Genomic DNA, 23,947 nt, shown 5'->3' on the forward strand with positions numbered 1-23,947 from the left:
CACTAACTTTATCTAAGAGTTACTTCAGATTAAGATTTCACATCAAATAACTTATGATGACTTTATATAATGATTTGATATAGTTTCAACTACAACATAATGCAGTCGAATTAGCTCCAACTAAGCCATCGAAAGCATTAAAATATTCATTACACACTAATGCACCATAATAGCCTGTAATAATAGATATAAGACATGAGCAATTTAAGTGCTGAGTGCTTTAAGTGTTAAAGTAAGTAAGTGTTAAACTAAAGTAGTTTTTTTCTGATAATACTTATGTTCTTTCACAACTGTGAAATTGGTAAGGGTCGATTTATTTTGGTAGTATTTCTAGAGGGGAACAGTCAGGGAAAACACAACCGTTTGTCCAACAATGAGTGTAGATAGATAGATATATAGATAGATAGATAGATAGATAGATAGATAGATAGATAGATAGATAGATAGATAGATAGTAACTTTATTGATCCCGAGGGAAATTCAAGTTTCCAGCATCACAGTTCCATATTGCAAAAACATGTTCGTAAAAAGGAAGTAAAATAGTTAGTAGTGCAAAGTACAAAGTACAAAAAAATATATACCAGATATCAAAATACAAGGAGATGAAGAAAACTGTTAAAAGTGAATATAGTGCAGGGTAACAGCTGTGATACACAACTATTAAAAAAGTGAATATAGTGCAGAAGAGACTGTTAAAAATTAGTATAGTGCAGGGTATTCCAATCATTAAGCAATAAGCTCATTAGGCCTCTGCTATCACGTTTCACATTTTGTCCCTCGGGATAATGATGAGAGTTATTGATTTGGTTCATTTGGTTCAGTAAGTAGAACTACTTGCTCCTCTCACAAGAGAAAATATTGTGTTTGGTATTAACATGAAGGACATTAAGAGTGACTTGATATTGAACAATCTGATACTGCTGGCAAATTTTTTCATCCATGCATCCAAATGGAGGAAAATTAATCCCTTATTTTCCATTTTCAAAAGGGACCTTGTGCAATCATCTCAGTGCTTTAAGACTAATGAAAGGACAACATGCAAAGTCTCTCCTCAGAGCTTATGAAGAACGGAACATATATGATGATGACCCCTAGAGCTACTATGCAAGAGAGCAGTCTTATTATTTATTTATTTATGCATTTATTTATGCATTTATTTATGCATTTATTTATGCATTTATTTTTTGTTCCTTTAATTATTTTCTACCCTCTTTTATTTTTGTTATTATATCATTTTTTTAATAATTTAAGTTATCTCTCCTATACAATTGTGCCTTGTATGTTAGAAGTATTGAGTTTATATGAATTATCTTCAATAAAAAGAAAATATATATATATTTTTTAAAAGTAGTACCCTTGCTGCCGGAAACCACCAGAGGACGCTGTTCTCTTTATACTTCCGTTGGCCAATTCTCATTGGCTGAGGCGCCAATGAGAATTTGCGACAGTTGTTGCTTCTTCACGGCTGATGATGACATGTCAACAACAATCATGGCGACCAGCAGCAACTATTGGGAAGGTAAATTATGTTCCAGCTAAAACAACAAGTACATCTTGGTTTGTTCTTTACCCATACGGGTTAAAACAGTTTAACACATTAGATGTTACATTAATAATCTACATATATCCGCTGGGATATAAAGATATCTTTAACTGGTTATACAAGCAGACTCCTATCTGAAGTCCAGCTACTCTACTAGCTTGAATTGTAAAGTTTGTTTAACTTGAGTTGGTTGTTTGACCCTCTGCTGCCTGTTTGCAGGAACAAGGTTTATACAAACCAAAGTGTAGCAGCTTTAACAATACAAATCAAACACAATGTGAACTTCCTAATTCATTGTTTTGTTTTTACTTCTTAATCCATAACCCAGCAGAGATGTTTGCACCTATTGTCATTCATTGTTGATCATAAAATAGATTAGAATAGAATAGAAAGCTTTATTGTCATTGAATGTACAGTTGCCACTTCTGGTCAGTGCTTTAAAACAAAGACTAAACGAGGCAGATAAAACATATAAAGCAAATAAAACAGGTAAAGTAGTGTTACACTAGAAGTATAAAATATAAAAATAGATGTAATGTAAACAGTGTTAATTGCACTTGTAAAATAGGTAGGGTAGATGTAATAAATAAAATGTAAACAAAGGTAGTTGCACTTGAGGTGTATGTTGCTCAAGGATATATTGCACAGACAAATGTATTTCACATTCAGTGTATTAATATTGCACAGATTTATTGTTTGTTCAGTGTCCGTATGACCCAGGGAAAGAAACTATTTGTGAGTCTGGAGGTGCAGGCTTTCATTGACCTGTAGCGCCTGCCAGAGGGCAGCAGGTCAAACAGGTGATGAGCTGGGTGGGAGGAGTCCCTGAGAATAGTTGTGGACCTACTGAGGTGATTAACTCATTAACAAATGAATGTTCATCACCAGGGTCTGAAATTAACCTTTTTCCGCACCTGCCACTGTGGCAGGTCACTGAACATTTCTACCAGCCACTCGTGTTTTTTGTCTGCCACTTCTGAAATCTAGGTAGAATGCTTTAAAATTGTAAACACTGAGTCAGTGGTACCAGACTGTAGAATTATGGAATATATCATGTAACCTTAATCCATGACTATATTTGGTAACACTTAATTTTACAGCTCCGCAAATTTCATGGTAATTAGGTGATAAATAGCAAGTAACCTATTTGAAATTTCTGTGGAATTACTACCAAATTACCCCCCAATATTTACCTCAAAATGTATCGGAAAATTACTTTATTATAAACATAATTTAATAATTATATGCTAAAATAGTATATAATGATTAAAATAAAACCCGTAGGCTTGAGAAGCGGATGCTCTTCATGGGATGTGGAAAACCAAAACTAATAGAAGACACTTCTGATCAGGCACAAATCTCACCATTGTGAGACTTATTGTCTAAACAAATGTAACCTGGTAGCTAATGTCATGATTCAGGGAGTTTTTTAAAGAAATTTCAAAGAAGTTATTATGCTAATTATTATCTATTTATCAGCAGACATGGAAATAAAGCAAAAGTGTTACCATATATTTAATTTAGGCTTTAGAATTGCTTTTTAAAAATAATATTTCTTAATATGTGGAAAACCTGTCTGCTATGGTGGCAGGTGACCTGAAATTGTCACCTGCCGCAGCCAACATTTACCCTGTATTTGGCAGGTGGCAGGTGCTAATTGCATTCCCTGTTCATCACACATATCTTCTAACTGGAGGACTGTCAAACTATGGCGTTAAACCTCCCACAAGGTAAATAACTGATACGTGCTGGTTCAATCCACAACGACTTTATAGCTTCAAAAATAACATTCAAAACATTTACTCAGTGAGAGTCTCCCTTTGGCTACAGCAATGTGGCCCAAATGGTGTAATTTCATGTCTGGGTCAAATACTAAAGCCCATGTCTTGTTTGCCAGTTTGTACACCTTATGCCATTGCAAACTAAATGCCAACAGTGCCAACGTCAAGCCATATCTGAGCCAGATCAGTCTGCTATGTAGATTGATTATTTTTTTGGTGTCTATATGATGCCTTCTATTTTGTCTGCTTCTTATTGCCTGTTTTGTGTTTGTTTTTTAACAATTTAGTTGGTCTGCTTCCATGTTGAAATGTTCGTCTTGAGTGCTTCTCTGTTTCTTCTCTCAGATTTGCGTAAACAGGCCAGACAGCTGGAGAATGAACTGGACATCAAGCTTGTCTCCTTCAGTAAGCTCTGCACCAGCTACAGCAGCAGCAGCAACAGGGACCAGCGGACAAGAGACAGCAGGTCAGCTGCTCACTCTTCACTTAATACAACTACTATCATTTTTGACTACCATAAACAACAATTGTTTTGACATTTCTACTGAAAAACAGATGTTACACAATGTTTAAAGGTTTCTTTATACGATATCCAGAGCATTATTATAGCATCAAACAACTATTTGCGATGTAAAGATATAGAGGAGTAATGTCTACCTGAACAGAGATTGAAGTCACTCTCCCTCTGTGTGGGTTGTAATCAGAGCTTCTCCGTAATTTGTTGACATAGCCGGGCCGGCCACGTGTGCTTTTAGTGCATGTGAGCGTGCCACACTGGCTAGCTCACAGCCGCCGCTCCACACTGCTCTCATACCGTGGTTAGAGCTGATAACAGTTTTTTTATCCTCTTGCAATTTTAGATGTTGGTGTGAATTATATTTTGTTCCTGTTTAATTGTGCTGCTCTAGACTGTACACTTACATTTTGTTTGTCTGACATACAACTGTATTTTTCATAGTTTGAATGACAAAGAAATTGAGCGTAAACTTGACCTTTAGCATCCTTTCCTTTTCATTCTTAAATCAGGTCTGACTCAGTTGGCTCATCTCAAGACAATATGCTCGTGGCCATGACTACTGAGCTGGAGCAGCTATTGGCCAATGTAAGTCAAATATCACACATATATGGTTGCTAACAGCCATAGTTGAAGGAGTTTTACGGTTCTCTTCAGAAGCAGCTGTTTAAGCCTCGAGCCCAGGGGACAGAGTTGATGTGATGCCAAAAATATCAACAAATTTGATTTATAATCGGTGTTCTCCAATAGAAAAAAAGCGAGAAGCCAGCCATAGCTGATTGTGTCATCCTGTGTTATATATACTGTGAGAGCTACTGTTTATTTTACAGATTGTACAAACTAGATTAGAATTGAGGTTTATGCCTATTTTAATACATTCATGTTTACTTTGAAATAAATTTGACTGTCTATAGCCTGAGAGTCTAAATTATAATCTTGCCAAGTTAATAAAATTCTACTGAGTTATTTTAAGATCACTTACCCCCCAAAAGTAATTGTTTATATGGCTACTTCTTTTCAATATTATCTTGTTTTTTGCAGCTTAGCTCAGTCAATGACAAGATGGCAGAATACACAAACACTCCGGGGGTTTCGTCACATAACGCAGCGTTGATGCACACCTTACAGAGACACAGAGACATCTTACAGGTAGGTACAGTTACTTCACTTTCTTGTATTACTTTCTCACGCTGAAAAGTGGTTCAGCTCCGCATGTGAGTCTTCTTTATTTCTGTATTTTCCATATTTTTAAGTAGAAACATTTGTGAAATTGTACTACATTTTGGCTTTATTTTGGCTTTTACTTTGGCTTTTACTTTATCCCTCAGGACTACACTCATGAGTTCCACAAAACCAAAAGCAACTTCTTCAGCCTGCGGGAGCGAGAGGACCTACTCGGCTCTGTTCACAGAGACATTGAGTAAGCATCTTCATACATCTCTTGACAATAGATTAAAAAAGATACTGTATATTGTTAGCAAATGCAACATAATCCTTGTATGGTTTTCTCCATTCACCGCGACATTGCAGTTTGCCAGTCTTGTGCAGGAAACCAGTGTTATAGATAGGAACTGTTGACGAAAAATGGACTATGCAAAACACAGTTGCCAGAGTCCTCACAATATCTAACACCTGTCCTGATGTCTTTGCATTTGCCACCAATACAAACAAGGGTTTTGGCTCTGTTGAGATTTCCAAATCCAAAACACATATTATCTCTGTATGCTATCGCCTCCTAATTTCACTGGCTGGGAAAACATCAACTGATGTCTTCCTTGACAAGTAGTTACGCCAGTTGCAAATGTGCTCTTGAAATATGAACTTTATTATTAATTTCCTAACCTCAATCTTGTTAACAATATGTTTGGGTTTCTGACATTTTTGTGTGCACGTTTACATGTGAAGTCTCATGCCCTCTTATCGGAGAATGTTACTCTCCGGTAAACTGACCCTTAAAGGTTTAAATCCACCGTAATTCTCAGTGAGTGAATTGGGATGCAGCTGTACGATTGTCAAGTTAAATGCAATTAGGTCTCTCACTAGCGATTTATTTTATTGATTAATGTGTTGATTATTTTCTTGGTTTATAATTTTCACCATAATATGTCAGAAAACAGTGAAAAATGCCTGTTTACAAGTTCTCAGAGTAAAAGTGATGTATTCAAATAGCTTGATTTTATCTGACGAACAGTGCAAAATCAAAAGATATTCAATATCCTTTGGTAGAAAACCAAGAAAACCTACAAATATTCACATTTAAGAAGTTGGAGCCAGTGAATATTTTGGCGATGTTGGTTATAAAATGATTTAAACTATTAATTGATTTTCGAAATTGTTGCAGATTAATTTTCTGTCAACCAACTAATCAACTGATCATTTCAGATCTACATAAGTATGTTGTTTAAAATTATGTTTTGTAATGTAAAGCCTACTGTAGGAGAAGCTCTCAAATACGATTCAGACGTTTCTTTAACATTAATGTCAACATGAAAAAGATAGTTAGATAATAAAAAATATGTTATTTGTATCTTTATCTCTAAATCATTGCATTTTTTTTATCTGTCTCGTAAATCTCCCAACTTTATGGAAGTGCAATACTAAATCACTGGAGTACTCTTTTAAGTCTGCTTTGTGTTGGCAGAGTCAATCTTTCCTTCCTTAAGCCCTTCCAACCCTGGTTTGCCTTCCCTTCTTTTCCTTTCTCTTCCTTCTCTTCCCCTCCTCCTCAGTGTGGACGTTTGTTATGTTATCTTTAACCAGAAGGAGGCAGAAATGTCCAGTTTGTAGCTGAGTTCCCCCACCCTTTGATAATCTCTACTCTTTCTATCATGTTTCATCCTCTAATGAGAGGCACCTCTTCTTATTAGCCTACCTCCTTCCCTCTCTCTGTTTCTCTCTCTCTCTCTTTCTGTCTGTATCTCCTGCATCTCTCTATCTATGTCTGTATCTCTCTCTTTCTCTGGGGATATCTTTCCTAAGTGCCTTCTACAGTAAATCAAACCGCAAGGCTTTCATTCAGCCCAAACTGAGGTAGAGTGGTTACATCTGGCCTGGCTGTTCCAGAGAAATGCTTTATCAGAAGAGGAGAGGGGGAGAGAGACAGTCAGACAGAGGGGCAGAGAGAGAGAGACTTTGTCCTGATCTGATGTTGACTGATTGCAAAAATGATGAGAGTCAATTTTAATTATCCTCATAGAGGCGAGAGATATGGAGGAACAGTGAAGGGGAGGGGGGCAACAGAAGAGATAATGGATGATGAATTGATGATTAGTCCAAATCGGGAGGGGATGGTGTAAATAGGAGATGGAGGACAGAGTTGTGGGTTAAGCAGAGCTAATCACTTGAAAGCCTTTACGCAGGAAGTACATAATCAGCATCCAGGCATCGGTTAATAGGAGGGAGTGGAATACCCCTTTCAGGCTGAAGCAAAGGCTGGGGAAAACTTGTTTTTGGTGCTGACTCCTTCTGTTAGGCAATTGAAAAGCTGCTTAAAGATTCAGTAGGCAGAATGTTTTTGGCATCATTGGAAAAAAATTCCATAATAACCTTTCAGCATATTGTAATTCAAGTGTTCTGAGAGAAAATTAGACTTTTACACCTCCTCATGGCTGTTTTGTGGCTTTAAAAAATCTAGCCTGTGATGGGAGACTTTGGCCAATCACAGGTAATTTCAGATAGACACCATTCCTATTCAGCGTTCCTATTGGCTGTGCTCCGGCTGGTAGGCGGTGCTTGGTATTTCCTCAACTTATTTCAACATGGCTGCCGGGTCACAAACTTTCCCATTTTACAGCTGAACAGTAAACTACAAGATGATTCTGAAAACATTTGTGGAGAGAAATAGGCATTACAGTAGCAGAATATTGATTCATATTTGATCAGCGCTGCCTAGTTTGACCGTTTGGTCGGAGTTCACAAGTGATTGACAGCTGCTCAGAGACGACAGGCTCAAGATCAGCTCTGACTGCTTGTTTTCCTCCGGTCTGTGAAATCTTGTAGATGCCGTTAGGAGCACCGGAGGACACAGAGGCACATGATTTTATTCAGATTACCTGCACGCACAAATACAGCCTAACAGACCTGCCAGCATGGCTGTAGACTCTTAGTCATGTTATATAAATGTTGCTTCATGAGGGCGTCCAGTGGCCTAGTGGGAATGACGTGGACCCTGTTTAATTCTAGCTTGGGATCTTTGTTGCATGCAGTACCCCTCAGCCCACATTTCCTGTGTGGATCTCTACTGTCTCTATCAAATAAAGGCAAAAAATTACAAAACAAAATCATCATTCGCCGTATCCTATTACTAGTTGTCAATCCAATTCTCCATCATTTAATGTTTGTCTCCTCTGTTCTCTTACTCAGGTCCTACAAGAGCAGCACAGGAGTGAATAACAGAAGGACTGAGCTCTTCCTGAAGGAACATGAACATCTCAGAAAGTAAGAGATTTCTTAGAGGCACATTACACCTTTCAAACTAAAATACCACAAATAAAATACATGGCTCCTACACAACATATCATTTAGAAACACTGGAACAGAAGGCCGAGGGCTACATTCGAAATCCCCCCTTATAGACTATATAGTGCACTCTATTTACTCTCCGCCATTTTATTTGATTGTTTTAGGGCTGCATCTAATGATTATTTTCATTGTCCATGATTCTGTTGAGTATTTTCTCGATTAACCGATTAGTTGTTTGGTCTATAGAATGTCCGAAAATGGTGAAAAATCTGCGTTTCCCAAAGCCGCAGATGACATCCACAAATGTCTTGGTTGCCGTGCAGTGGTTAGCACCGTCGCCTCAGAGCAATAGGGTGGCAGGTTCGAATCCAGCTTGGGGCCCTTCTGTGTGGCGTTTGCATGTTCTCCCCGTGTTAGCGTGGGTTTTCTGCGGGTTCTCTGGTTTCCTCCCAAAGACATGCAGGTTGGGTTAATAGTTGACTAGCCCGCAGGTGTGAATGTGAGCATGAATGGTTGTCTGTCTCTATGTGTCAGCCCTGTGATAGTCTGGCGACCTGTACAGGGTGTACTCCACTTGCGCCCAATGTCAGCTGGGATCGGCTCCAGCACCTCTGCGACCCTGAATAGGATAAGCGGTTACAGATAATGGATGAATGACTGTAATGAGAAGAGCAGAGTCTATGGCATGTACACTACTTTTTCTAACAGTTCAGACACAGCCTAAGTAGCGTTGTGGCTTGTATGTAGTATTCTATTCTGTCATTTGGTATCTGAGTCCATTATGACAATCACTGGGATCAGTGCGCCTTATGGAGAGCCAGTACAGTGAAAGTGATTTATATAAAACAGTGTAACTACAACTCCTTAGAAAGCTTGTAATCTATTACTTAATAAAATGAAACCTAAACTAGCGTGTGAAAGTTGTTGGGTTATCTGTGACTGGGCAGTGTGGTGTGACTATGTGATATAGTGTTTGTGTGTAGTCGTATGTACATGCATATATGCATGTATATACGACCACATGTATGCATACAGACGTAGGCAAAGTTGTTGGTAACGTTCCGTTAAAGAGAGAAAAACCCACAATGGTCACTGAAATAACTTGAAACTGACAAAAGTAATAATAAATAAAAATTTACTGAAAATGAACTAATGAAAATCAGATATTGTTTTTGAATTGTGGTTCAACAGAATCATTTTAAAAAACAAACTAATGAAACTGACCTGGACAAAAAATGATGGTACCCCTAGAAAAGATGTAAAATAATGTGACCATAGGGACATGTTAAACTAAGGTGTGTCCTGTAATTAGCATCACAGGTATCTTCAAACTTGTAATCAGTCAGTCTGCCTATTTAAAGGGTGAAAAGTAGTCACTGTGCTGTTTGGCATCATGGTGTGTACCACACTGAACATGGACCACAGAAAGCTAAGGAGAGAGTTGTCTCAGGAGATCAGAAAGAACATTATAGACCTTCATGTTAAAGGTAAAGGCTATAAGACCATCTCCAAGCAGCTTGACGTTCCTGTGACTACAGCTGCTCATATTATTCAGAAGTTTAAGGTCCATGGGACTGTAGCCAACCTCCCTGGACGTGGCCGCAAGAGGAAAATTGATGACATATCGAAGAGACGGATAATACGAATGGTAACCAAAGAGCCCAGAACAACTTCCAAAGAGATTAGAGGTGAACTCCAAGGTCAAGGTACATCAGTGTCAGATCGCACCATCCGTCACTGTTTGAGCCAAAGTGGACTTAATGGAAGACAACCGAGGAGGACACCAAATCATAAAAAAGCGAGACTGGAATTTTCCAAAATGCATATTGACAAGCCACAAAGCTTCTGGCAGAATGTCCTTTGGACAGATGAGACAAAACTGGAGCTTTTTGGCAAGTCACATCAGCTCTATGTTCACAGACGCAAAAATGAAGCATACAAAGAAAAGAACACTGTATCTACTTTGAAACATGGAGGAGGCTCGGTTTTGTTATGGGGCTGCTTTGTTGCATCTGGCACAGGGTGTCTTGAATCTGTGCAGGGTGCAATGAAATCTCAAGACTATCAAGGCATTCTGGAGCGAAATGTGCTGCCCAGTGTCAGAAAGCTTGGTCTCAGTCGCAGGTCATGGGTCCTCAAACAGGATAATGACCCAAAACACAGCTAAAAACACCAAAGAATGGCTAAGAACAAAACATTGGACTATTCTGAAGTGGCCTTCTATGAGCCCGGATCTAAATCCTATTGAACATCTGTGGAAGGAGCTGAAACATGCTGTCTGGAGAAGGCACCCTTCAAACCTGAGACAGCTGGAGCAGTTTGCTCACGAGGAGTGGGCCAACATACCTGTCGACAGGTGCAGAAGTCTCATTGAGAGTTACAGAAATCACTTGATTGCAGTCATTGCCTCAAAAGGTTGTGCAACAAAATATTAAGTTAAGGGTACCATCATTTTTGTCCAGGCCAGTTTCATTAGTTTGTTTTTTTAAATGATTCTGCTGAACCATAATTCAAAAACAATATCTGATTTTCATTAGTTAATTTTCAGTGAATTTTTTATTTATTATTACTTTTGTCAGTTTCAAGTTATTTCAGTGACCATTGTTGGTCTTTCTTTCTTTAACGGAAGGGTACCAACGATTTTGCCTACGTCTGTATATGCATGTACATGGTTTACTGGACACGTTGTTAATCACGTTACCTTGAGGCTGCTGGTAATATACTTCTCTAACACTTTCTCATGACTGCACTAAAATAGAGGAAGATTGACAAAGAATGAAAATGAAAGAGCAGAAGAAAAACGTGATGTGGTGAGGAAAAGATATGCATGTATATACGACCACATGTATGCATATATGCATGTACATGGTTTACTGGACATGTTGTTAATCACGTTACCTTGAGGCTGGTAATATACTTCTCTAACACTTTTTCATGACTGCACTAAAATAGAGGAAGATTGACAAAGAATAAAAATGAAAGAGCAGAAGAAAAACGTGATGTGGTGAGGAAAAGATATGCATGTATATACGACCACATGTATGCATATATGCATGTACATGGTTTACTGGACACGTTGTTAATCACGTTACCTTGAGGCTGGTAATATACTTCTCTAACACTTTTTCATGACTGCACTAAAATAGAGGAAGATTGACAAAGAATAAAAATGAAAGAGCAGAAGAAAAACGTGATGTGGTGAGGAAAAGGTTTCAAAGCAGAAGAAGTCAAGCCGCTTCCAGCAATGTGTTCCCAATGTTTCTCAGAACCGTTGAACAATTTGGTCATCAAAACGAAAAAATAAAATAAAATGTTTGAGTAAGGATTTCCCGATCAAATTAGTTTTTGGCCCCGATCTGAGTCCTTTAATATTGCCAAAACAGAGTCTGACTTATATTGATCTAAATGTTGAATTAATATGTATCTGACGCACTGAAATAACAGCTGTACAACCTACCTAATCTGACCTTCCTTATTTTTCACGAGCTATTTTATTCAAATATTTAGGTCAAAAATATTATGTTTAGAAGCTTAAATTATTGATTGATTGTCTGATGATTGATTGATTTATATGAATGGAGTTTAACTGTGAGAATGCTACTCTTGAAATGCATGTGTCAGCATCAGCTAGAGACGTATCACTCTGATGGAGTTGTTGAAACTACAGAAAGAGGAAGTCTTAATGAAGTATTGGGCCCTGAAGGGATGGACACCACTCTACCAAAATACTGTATATTCCTGCATTTGGTCTTTTGATGATGGTGGTGTCTAAAACACTTGGTTCCAAAATCTCTTATAGGTGTTTAGTTGGGTTCAGATCAACTCGTCAAACCATTCAGTGATTTGTCCTGCCCTGTATGGAAGCATCGGCATTTTTTATGTTTCCCCACTTACACCCACGTGTTCTGTTTGTTTTTTTACCCTTCTTTTTAGCCACAGTAGTGAGCGTAGCGATAGCAATGACAGTCTGTTGGTCGCTTAGTCAGTCATTCAGTATACCACTTTGGTCCAGACTGAATTATCTGAATTATTGGATGGATTAAAAGAAGATTTTGTGCAGACATTAACTGTCCATAGAGGATTTATCCTAATGACTTTGGTGATCCCCTGATTTTTCATCTAGTGCAATCATCAGGTCAAATTGTTAATCGTCCAGATATATCCATTTCACTCCTGAACACCTTTATTTACGCCTCATATAAACAACGTTAAAAAAAGTGCAGCCAATTAATTCATTGACTTCATCACTTACAGTAAAACTGTCTCGGTCACCAGCAGTGAGTTCAGATTTGGTCAGTGTAATGTAATGCAATCAATGAAATTGATTTCCTCTGCATACATGCATGCACACATTCATAAATGATTGTTTCCTATTCAACTCACATGGAATAATTCAATGTGGTGCAAATACGGTGGCATTTAAAGCAATACCAGAGATGTTCTTAGTAAATACAACTACTAGGTATACAGTACCTACGTGTTTACAGATGTTTTTACTATAAAATGTCTCACCATGCTACCTACTAATTATTTAATACTATATTGTTGGTTGTCAGAGGTTAAACTGTCCAAAATAGTTCAATAAAGATAATAAAACAGTCATCTTCAACACAGTTTATTGTGAAACAAAACAGGAAAATGTATAAAGAATGCTGCAGAAACAAGTCTTTTTCTACATCTTGATTTGATTTTCATTTGGAGGTTTTTTATCCTGAGAGATGGAGAAACACAGTTAAAATGCTTGTACAAGCACACCTAAAAACAGAAAATGTATACTTTAATACTCTCTCTAATTAATACTCTAAATCTCTGACTTCTTACCTCAGCTGATGTTGACCGTATTCCCTGAACCAATGGCTCCTGAGTTATTACCTTTAACTGTAACCTTAGTAGTGTTGCCGACAGATGCATGATCTGCCAGTCCTCCTGTTGAAATATGAAGAATGAGAGAAGGAATTAAAAACCACATAACCTCAGATTTTAGTTTAAAAAAATGCTGATATCTGAACATGAGTAATCAATCGGAAATAAACTGTTAATATTGTTCTTGCAATACAATGAATAAATCACCTTTTAGTTCATATTTGTTGTCCGCGCCAATGCATCCAGTCTTTGTATTCTCTCCTCCTACTTCGATGCCAACGGTGTTGCCCAGAGATGCATCTTTTCCGAGACCTCCTGTAAGAGTAGTCATGAGACAAAGAGATTTAATGAAACTGTCAAGACAACCTGACAGAATAGTATAGTCACACTAGGATTTACCTTTAACGTCAAATTCATTTCCAGCACCAACCTGCCCGGCGTTGTCGCCAATGGAAATGTCTTCGGTGTTTGCAACGCTTGCCATTGTTCCTGCTGAAATGTAGACAGTCAGAGAATGACTTAGAGGAAAGTAAAACCGTGATTGTCTTAAAAATGGGTTCAGTCAAAATGTTGTACACTTATTTAGAGCGTATTGGGTATCTCACTTGAATTATTTAACTTTAGCACAGAGTCTGTCAGAGCCTCAATATAAAATGCAAAATATGATATATGACAGACACACACACCGTCTTTATCTTACCACTGGTTTCAGTTGTTGGTCCTGTGCTGTGAGGTGAGCTTGTTGCGTTGAGGAGAGAAGACTCTGCTTTTATAAGTGTGCTGCACATGCACGGTCATGTCTTTGGGGGTTTAGTAGGAGGAACATCCTTAATCTGGTTAACAGGTGTTTTTTGTTTGTTCAGCAAAACTCTTTTGTTCCCACAGAGTCTAAATGGAGAACTGTGACATTTTGTCTCGCAGTGCTGAGGTTCAATTTCAAAAACTTTTTTTTAATTCATACTCAGAAATGTTCACACGTGGCTGGGAAGGAGGCCCATGGATTTGAAGAAGTTATATGTAATAAGCAAGCAATTCAAAGGTTATATCAATTGTAAGTCTAGCTTTAACCATGCATGTACATGGTTTACTGGACACGTTGTAAATCACGTTATCTTGAGGCTGGTAATATACTTCTCTAACACTTTCTCATGACTGCACTCAAATAGAGGAAGATTAACAAAGAAGGAAAATGAAAGAGCAGAAGAAAAACGTGATGTGGTGAGGAAAAGATTTCAAAGCAGAAGAAGTCAAGTGAATTACAGCCGCTTGCAGCAATGTGCACCCAAAGAGAAAGTCTTAATGAAGTATTGGGCCCTGGAGCATCGTCATTTTTTATGTTTCCCCACTTACACCCAAGTGTTCTGTGTTTTTTTTTTTTACCCTTCTTTTTAGCCACAGTAGTGGCTGTAGCGATAGCAATGACAGTCTGTTGGTCGCTCAGTCAGTCATTCAGTATGCCACTTTGGTCCAGACTGAATTATCTGAATTATTGGATGGATTAAAAGAAGATTTTGTGCAGACATTAACTGTCCATAGAGGATTTATCCTAATGACTTTGGTGATCCCCTGACTTTTCATCTAGTGCAATCATCAGGTCAAATTGTTAATTTGCCCAATACTTTAGTTTATTATCAAATACTATGCATTTATCCGTCCAGATATATCCATTTCACTCCTGAACACCTTTATTTACGCCTCATATAAACAACGTTAAAAAAAGTGCAGCCAATTAATTCATTGATTTCATCACTTACAGTAAAACTGTCTCGGTCACCAGCAGTGAGTTCAGATTTGGTCAGTGTAATGTAATGCAATCAATGAAACTGATTTCCTCTGCATACATGCATGCACACATTCATAAATAATTGTTTCCTATTCAACTCACATTGAATAATTAAATGTGGCGTAAATACGGTGGCATTTAAAGCAATACCAGAGATGTTCTTAGTAAATACAACTACTAGGTATAAAGTACCTATGTGTTTACAGATGTTTTTACTGTAAAACTATTTCACACCATGTTTCCTACTAATTATTTAATACTATATTGTTGGTTGTCAGAGGTTAAACTGTCCAAAATAGTTCAATAAAGATAATAAAACAGTTATCTTCAACACAGTTTATTGTGAAACAAAACAGGAAAATGTATAAAGAATGCTGCAGAAACAAGTCTTTTTCTACATCTTGATTTTCATTTGGAGTTTTTTTTTGTTTGTTGGTGTGCCATGGTCTTTTGGACTGGGATTTCCTGAGAGATGGAGAAACACAGTTAAATTGCTTTTACAAGCACACTTACAAACACAAAACGTGTACTTTAATGCATCCAAACTGTGTCCTTGTGACAACTAAAACTCCTCCTTACATTAGTTGATGTTAACATTGTTCCCGGCACCAATGTCTCCTGCGTTGAACCCAATCCCTGTGTTTGCTGAGTTGCCAATATTAATTTCAACTCCTCTTCCGCCTGTCGATTTACAGAGAAAAATAAAAGGAATAAAATCACGAAGACTGTTAATCTCAGATCTGTAGTGTACAGGTTCTAGTCTCATACATCAGTCAGAAATCATGAAAGTGCCCGCTACAAGCATCTGCAGGACTCACCGCTCACATTGCAGTTGTTCCCTACACCAATGCCTCCTGCATTCCCTCCAACTGTCATGTTACTGATGTTGCCCATACCTATTTTGATTCCGTCTCCTCCTGTTGAAATACAAATGGAATATATTGGCCAGCCCAGGCCAATATTAAGTATCTGCAGAAATATTTATTTGTGTTTATGTTGGACAGAGAAAGCAAGACATTGCAGTACAGAAAAGCCAAAGATACATTTTAGGTAATGAGTGATGCCAATACTTTCATTTTCCAACTAAGCTGGCTCAGTACATCTGTGCGTTCCACTACCCATACTACCATATTATTTAGTATGCCAGAAAAAGATTTAGTATGTCAAATGCAGTATGGCAAAAATACCAGGATGTCCTACTACATCCGGTCAAATTTTGCAGTATGCAACCCAGCATGCTTTTCTGACCATTCTGATCCACAATACTCATAACACATATTTATAGCCCAGTTTGTCATTTATTTGGGATGGTAGTCCTCGGAAATTCTTTAACAATCAAAAGTGGGTCTCAAGTTACAAAAGGTTGAGAACCCCTGGTCTACATGATCAGAAACCCCTGTACAGTGTTTTAGCGTATGATAAGCCTTCAGAGTCATTACTCAAACTGGCCTTCCAGTGTCGTCGGTCATCGTTGCACTAGAACTTGAAGCGACATGCCTTCACCAACTCTGCCCCCTTGTATATTTACAACAAAACATAAATCATGACTCCGCCCATTTCTGCCAAACCCCCCAGAGAACTCACCCATCACATTGCAGTTGTTCCCTGAACCAATGTTTCCTGTGTAGGATCCGGCACCCATGTTACTTATGATGCCCATATACACTTTAGTACCTTTTCCTCCTGTTGAAATACAATGAATGATGAATAGACAAAAACACATAAACTGTTAATCTTACTCACAGCTTTAGTGTACAGATTCTAATCTTATTACATGAATAACGAATCAGAAATCATGAAAGATCCCATTTTTATTAACTTCCCAACAATGTGAGACACTCACCGCTCATAATGCAGGTGTTCTTCGCACCGATGTCTCCTGCATTGTCTCCAATTGTCATGTTAGTTAAGTTGCCAACATTGACTGCATTTCCTCCTGTTTCACACAAAAATAATAAATAGATACACTCATCATTAACTGCCCACTCCTACTAAATTGATATGAGACTCAGAACTCACCCCTCGCATTGCCGGTGTTGCCTGAAGCAGAGTTGCCTCCAGTTTCACCTCCTGTGTTACCCGAGTTGCCAGTATTTGACTGGGATCCTGTTCCTCCTTTTAAATTACAGAGAATGACCAAGAAATTAGAAATTAGCTCACTTAGTAGCTATTTAAAGGGGAACTCCACCAATTTTACACACCAAAGTGTGTTTACAGGTCTTGGGAAATACTACTGTATTTAAGAAAAACATTGTATTAAGCCTTTTGTGGCTCCAGAATGAGGGTTATGGCTAGAAAGGATCCGTCTTGTGTAAAACTCTCGCAAGAGTTTGTGTTCATGTGTTTACGCTCTGCAGGCAGCCTTTTTTCCTGAGTCGCTCCGATTACAACAAGAAAGTGACGTCATATTTACACAAGACGGATCCCTTCTAGCCATAACCCAGAGGGAGCTGCGCAAAGTTCGATAAATTGCCTCAAGTGAGGTCCCTTGCCTCTTGCATTGTGGGTAATGTAGGCACCAGGTTTTTGTCAAGGAAGAAGAATTTTGTGGAATTTGTGCTGCATAGATTTTTATACTTCAAAAAAAAAAAAAAAAAAGAAGCTGTCCATCGTGAGTCTGACAATGTTGTAGAAATACAATATTAAATCGATGAAGTCTTTTGGACAATAGGACAATAGGAGAAGTACAACTCACCGCTCGCATTGCCGGTGTTCCCTACACCAATGCCTCCTGCATTCCCTCCAACTGTCATGTTACTGATGTTGCCCATACCTATTTTGACTCCGTCTCCTCCTGTTGAAATACAAATGGAATATATTGGCCAGCCCAGGCCAATATTAAGTATCTGCAGAAATATTTATTTGTGTTTATGTTGGACAGAGAAAGCAAGACATTGCAGTACAGAAAAGCCAAAGATACATTTTAGGTAATGATTGATGCCAATACTTTCATTTTCCAACTAAGCTGGCTCAGTACATCTGTGCGTTCCACTACCCATACTACCATATTATTTAGTATGCCAGAAAAAGGTTTAGTATGTCAAATGCAGTATGGCAAAAATACCAGGATGTCCTACTACATCCGGTCAAATTTTGCAGTATGCAACCCAGCATGCTTTTCTGACTATTCGGATCCACAATCCTCTGCACTGCGGATATATGAGCAAGAGGATCAAAGTGCTAAGGCACGATGTTATGACTACATAGTATGTCCCAATGGTATGCATACTGCATGCAACAGTACATACTTTGTAAGGGCAGCTGCATTACGCACTAAAAGTAAAAAAAAAGTATGCAATTTGGAGCGTAGCCAGTATTTCTTGGTCAGAGTTAAAACAAAAAAAAAAGACTAATTTAAGGGGTATTTATCAATCAATCTTTATCTCAATATCAGTATCAGCCTCAAATCCAGTATCGGTGCGTCTACATCAGCTATTCTCAACCACTGGGCTGGGGCCCACTGGTGGGATGCGGAGATACTGCCAAATGTTTTTTTTCTTCAAAGTCTGACGGCTGCTATTCTGTCTTTCAAAGCTAGAATATACTATCATATGAAGCTAGAAAACCTAAGGAATCCATTGGTCCCAACCATGTCGTGCTAGCTTATCGGGAAGGAAGCTAAATACGCTTCCAATTTACGCTAAATTTTGTTGAGAAAAAACTGGCATGGCAATTTTCAAACGGGTCCTTTGACCTCTGACCTCAAGATATGTGAATGAAATTGGTTCTATGGGTACCCACGAGTCTCCCCTTTACAGACTTATATGTCTCGGATGCAGTGAAACAAAATAGTGTGGTTTTTTAAACGAAAAAGTGATATTGAAGACAACCCTGCACCAATAACAGCTCCAAAGCATGTGGTGAGGAAATTTGACCCTGAATACTATGGATTCATAATGTCAGGCAGTAATGGGTGAAGGTAAGCTGAATATTTATGTGGGTCATTACACCTGACAGTGGCATAACACATATCTATAGCCCAGTTTGTCATTTATTTTGGAAGGTAGTCCTAGGACATTTTTTAACAATCAAAAATGGCGTTTTGACGTCTGATAAGCCTTCAGAGTCATTACTCAAACTGGCCTTACTGTGGCGTCGGTCATCGTTGCACTAGAACTTGAAGCGACATGCCTTCACCAACTCTGCCCCTTGTATTTTTACAACAAAACAGAAATCATGACTCCGCCCATTTCTGCCAAACCCCCCAGAGAACTCACCCATCACATTGCAGTTGTTCCCTGAACCAATGTTTCCTGTGTTGGATCCGGCACCCATGTTACTTATGATGCCCATATCCACTTTAACTCCTTTTCCTCCTGTTGAAATACAATGATTCATGAATAGAACAAAATCACATAAACTGTTAATCTTACTCACAGCTTTAGTGTACAGATTCTAATCTTATTACATGAATAACGAATCACAAATCATGAACGTTCACATTTTTATTAACTGCCCAACAATGTGAGACACTCACCGCTCATATTGCAGGTGTTCTTTGCACCGATGTCTCCTGCATTGTCTCCAATTGTCATGTTAGTTACGTTGCCAACATTGACTGCATTTCCTCCTGTTTCACACAAAAATAATAAATAGATACACTCATCATTAACTGCCCACTCCTACTAAATTGATATGAGACTCAGAACTCACCCCTCGCATTGCCGGTGTTGCCTGAAGCAGAGTTGCCTCCAGTTTCACCTCCTGTGTTACCCGAGTTGCCAGTATTTGACTGGGATCCTGTTCCTCCTTTTAAATTACAGAGAATGACCAAGAAATTAGAAATTAGCTCACTTAGTAGCTTTTTAAAGGGGAACTCCACCAATTTTACACACCAAAGTGTGTTTACAGGTCTTGGGAAATACTACTGTACTTAAGAAAAACGTTGTACTAAGCCTTTTGTGGATCCAGAATGAGGGTTATGGCTAGAAAGGATCCGTCTTGTGTAAAACTCTCGCAAGAGTTTGTGTTCATGTGTTTACGCTCTGCAGGCAGCCTTTTTTTCCTGAGACGCTCCGAATACAACAAGAACGTGACGTTATATTTACACAAGACGGATCCCTTCTAGCCATAACCCAGAGGGAGCTGCGCAAAGTTCGATAAATTGCCTCAAGTAAGGTCCCTTGCCACTTGCATTGTGGGTAATGTAGGCACCAGGTTTTGTCAAGGAAGAAGAATTTTGTGGAATTTGTGCTGCATCGATTTTTATACTTAAAAAAAAAAAAAAAAGAATCTGTCCATCGTGAGTCTGACAATGTTGTAGAAATACAATATTATACAATATTAAATCGATGAAGTCTTTTGGACAATAGGACAATAGGAGAAACACAACTCACCGCTCCCATTGCCGGTGTTCCCAGAATCAGTAGATCCAGAGCTGCTTCCACCTCCTTTGTTACACGAGTTGCCAGTATTTGACTGGGATCCTATTCCTCCTTTTAAATTACAAAAAAATAACACTATATTAAAATATATATATTTACACATTTCCTCTAGCATAGAGCTGTGAAGTGACAGACATGAAATAGCTAAACAGCAGGCTTTTACTTTTTGCAACTATTTGACAAACAGATTATTATTGATACTTACGCCAACTGTAAAAACTGAAAGACTTCATCAACAACAACCAGTGTGCAGAGGTTGAACTCACCGCTAATATTGATGACATTATTAGCACCAATCTTCCCTTTGTTGGTCCCAACAATGATGTCCTTGCTGTTACCGATGCTGTGTTCCATTGTTCCTGCTGAAATCTAGACAGAAAGTAAAACAGTATCTGTCATAAAATGGATTCAGCCCCCCAAAGAACGTGCAATTATTATCTTACCTCTGGTTTCACACTTTTGTCCTGAGCTTGTTGATACGAGGAGAAAAGACTGCTGTTGTGAGTGTCCTGTGCAAGTGTGTCGATGACTTTGGGAAATGAGAACTTCCTTATTGTAGTTTTGTTCACACAGTCTAAAGAGAGGAGGAGTGGTTGAGATACACTACTTGACATTTGAAATATACACAGACACACATACATCAATTTACTGAACAAAAGAAATGGACAGGAGATGTTAAATGACATTTAAGATATAGATTTGAAAGGTTTGTAGGAGTTATTGGAGAATGGTTGACTTTGGGGCTCTGATATAATTCAGTATTATTATCGACCTTCAGTGGAGTCATTTTGTGAAGATCTTAATACATTATATTGTGTTAATATGTTACAAAAATGTGTCCATTTTATCCATTGTCTGAAGTAAAACATAATAGTTATTTACATCAACATCAATTTAAATTTCATGCAAGTTTGCAAATATTTGCCATATTGTGATACATACAGTAATCTGCACTATATTCTTATTGATATGGTGATATTGATTTTGACCATATCACCCAACCCTAGTTGACATTAACATTTTAACTGAACACCGAAATAATGAAATATATTGCAGTTATATATATATTTATATTATATTATATTATATTATATTGGTCCTGTAACTGGCCTCAGTAGTTTGACTGTGTCACTATCTACAATGTTGTCCATTCAAGTAATTTTAACTGCACAGTTCAAAGTTTGAATCCATTTGATATCTTGACTTAATCTCTTATTTCATATCCAAGTTCAAGACTAGAGTACACCTCGCGAAATCTCAACTATTAGAAAAAGGCATATTTGCCAGAGATCATTTCCTTCAATCTTGTATAATCTTTTCTGTATCTTTTTTAAACGTAGAGCACCTCATAGATCCAGAATTTAACCAAGACACATAGAGTATATTAATTTTGACATTCACTCACACTTAGCCCCAAAGTGACTGTTGCTCAGTGACGTCTGCTGACTTTACAGCAAACACAAAGCATTTGCTCATCTCTTCTGCCAAACTGGCAGCCTGGTATAGACAAGTATAGAGCTGAGTGATGGATTCATTATTGATTATTTTTTTCTCTAGATAAACGTAAAATGAAAACCAAACCATTGAAATACATCTAGGTGTTTATTGATTCAAAATAGTATGCTCTGTATTCTCTATCAACTCAGCATCCCTCTGTAGTAATAGGATTTGCTCCCTTTATTATGACACAACTAAATTTGAAGGGAGATTAGTTACAAACCCAACTGCTGGTATTCAGTTACCTGATAAAAACTACATCACAAGGACAAAGCAACATCTGAAACAAATTCATGACCATGTTTGGATGAAGGACGACATAGAAGAACATTTTCAAGGCACTGAATATATATATACAGTAAGTACAGTAAGGTCAGAGATAGTAAAAAAAAAGAGTATCACACAGCAGATGGATTTTAATTTCTCTTTTATTTCTTTTCCATTCATCTGATAAATGACATGTCATTTTTGACGATTTGAAATCAAGAATCTAACGTTTGTTAATACTTTGTTTAGACATTTGAAAGACATTTCAATTATGTGTCTATCATTTTTAGAAGAGTTGTCCTTTATCTGTTGGAGGGTGATTTCCTAAAAGGGAGAAAGACAAAGAGAGTGAGAAAGATGAGAAAATTCACATTATGTAGTTTTACAATGATGCATTCACAGGAAAAAATTACATTAATAATGTACATTGCTGCTCCCTCTTAGTCAATTAGTCGACTTATTGGTCGTTTTGCTGTTAGTCCACTAAGATTTCTTTAGTCGGTTTTTATGCTTTTTTCATGCTGAATGAATTATTTCCAAGAAACTAATGAGCACATCTCTGGTAAATACAAGATTTAAAGTGGTGCTTTGTGTGATTCTTTGTGGAGAAACTCAGTTTTACAGATCTGTCGATTAAATGAACTCATCGAGTAGTCGACAAAATCGTATGAGTGTTAGTCGACTAAGAATTTCTTTGGTCACTTACAGTCCTATTAATATATATGAATTATATAATTAACATAAGCATATTATATGCACACATCTGATGCTATGTCCAATGTGGCAAGTAAATCTCTGACTTCTTACCTCAGCTGATGTTGACCTTATTCCCTGAACCAATGGCTCCTGAGTTATCACCTTTAACTGTAACCACAGCAGTGTTGCCGACAGATCCATGACCTCCTCCTGTTGAAATATGAAGAATGAGAGAAGGAATTAAAAAACACATAAATGCAGATTTTAGCCTAAAAAATGCTGATATCTGAACATGAGTAATGAATCGGAAATAAACTGTTAATATTGTTCTTGCAATACAATGAATAAATCACCTTTTAGTTCATATTTGTTGTCCGCTCCAATGCATCCAGTCTTTGTATTCTCTCCTCCTACTTCGATGCCAACGGTGTTGCCCAGAGATGCATCTTTTCCGAGACCTCCTGTAAGAGTAGTCATGAGACAAAGAGATTTAATGAAACTGTCAAGACAACCTGACAGAATAGTATAGTCACCCTAGGATTTACCTTTAACGTCAAATTCATTTCCAGCACCAACCTGCCCGGCGTTGTCGCCAATGGAAATGTCTTCGGTGTTTGCAACGCTTGCCATTGTTCCTGCTGAAATGTAGACAGTCGGAGAATGACTTAGAGGAAAGTAAAACAGTGATTGTCATAAAACTTGGATTATTTAACTTTAGCACAGAGTCTGTCATAGCCTCAATATAAAATGCAAAATATGATATATGACAGACGCACACAACGTCTTTATCTTACCACTGGTTTCAGTTGTTGGTCCTGTGCTGTGAGGTGAGCTTGTTGCGTTGAGGAGAGAAGACTCTGCTTTTATAAGTGTGCTGCACATGCGCAGTCATGTCTTTGGGGGTTTAGTAGGAGGAACTTCCTTAATCTGGTTAACAGGTGTTTTTTGTTTGTTCAGCAAAACTCGTTTGTTCCCGCAGAGTCTAAATGGAGAACTGTGACATTTTGTCTCGCAGTGCTGAGGTTCAATTTCAAAAACTTTTTTTTTAAATCATACTTGGAAATGTTCTCACGTGGCTGGGAAGGAGGCCCATGGATTTGAAGAAGTTATATGTAATAAGCAAGCAATTCAAAGGTTATATCAAATGTAAGTCTAGCT

General features: G+C 37.9%; 2 protein-coding genes across 3 annotated transcripts in view; one reads left to right on the forward strand and one right to left on the reverse strand.

Moving 5' to 3' along the window:
* Positions 1-1,424: 1,424 nt before the first annotated feature.
* LOC141753402 (Golgi SNAP receptor complex member 1-like) overlaps positions 1,425-23,947 on the forward strand; it is a 31,341-nt gene continuing 8,818 nt past the window's right edge. Inside the window, exons 1-6 of one of the 2 annotated variants that reach the window (XM_074612036.1) lie at positions 1,425-1,519; positions 3,670-3,790; positions 4,351-4,426; positions 4,880-4,987; positions 5,167-5,258; positions 8,201-8,275. In XM_074612036.1, coding sequence (XP_074468137.1) covers positions 1,432-1,519; positions 3,670-3,790; positions 4,351-4,426; positions 4,880-4,987; positions 5,167-5,258; positions 8,201-8,275 — 560 coding nt within the window. In that variant the 5' untranslated portion in view covers positions 1,425-1,431. Of the gene's footprint in view, positions 1,520-3,236; positions 3,274-3,669; positions 3,791-4,350; positions 4,427-4,879; positions 4,988-5,166; positions 5,259-8,200; positions 8,276-23,947 lie in introns of those variants that run through there. The other variant, XM_074612037.1, reaches the window with a different exon arrangement.
* Positions 15,270-20,863, reverse strand: LOC141753400 (uncharacterized). Its single transcript, XM_074612035.1, has 13 exons — positions 20,773-20,863; positions 20,596-20,698; positions 20,282-20,380; positions 19,599-19,694; positions 19,423-19,515; positions 19,163-19,261; positions 17,641-17,739; positions 16,965-17,060; positions 16,789-16,881; positions 16,530-16,628; positions 15,764-15,862; positions 15,525-15,626; positions 15,270-15,410 (listed from the first exon to the last, which is right to left on the reverse strand). Exons 2-12 carry the CDS (start codon positions 20,681-20,683, stop codon positions 15,526-15,528), a joined length of 1,062 nt encoding a protein of 353 aa, XP_074468136.1. The 5' UTR covers positions 20,684-20,698; positions 20,773-20,863; the 3' UTR covers positions 15,270-15,410; position 15,525.

The sequence above is a fragment of the Sebastes fasciatus genome, chromosome 16 (assembly GCF_043250625.1).
Source record: "Sebastes fasciatus isolate fSebFas1 chromosome 16, fSebFas1.pri, whole genome shotgun sequence".
NCBI lineage: Eukaryota > Metazoa > Chordata > Actinopteri > Perciformes > Sebastidae > Sebastes > Sebastes fasciatus.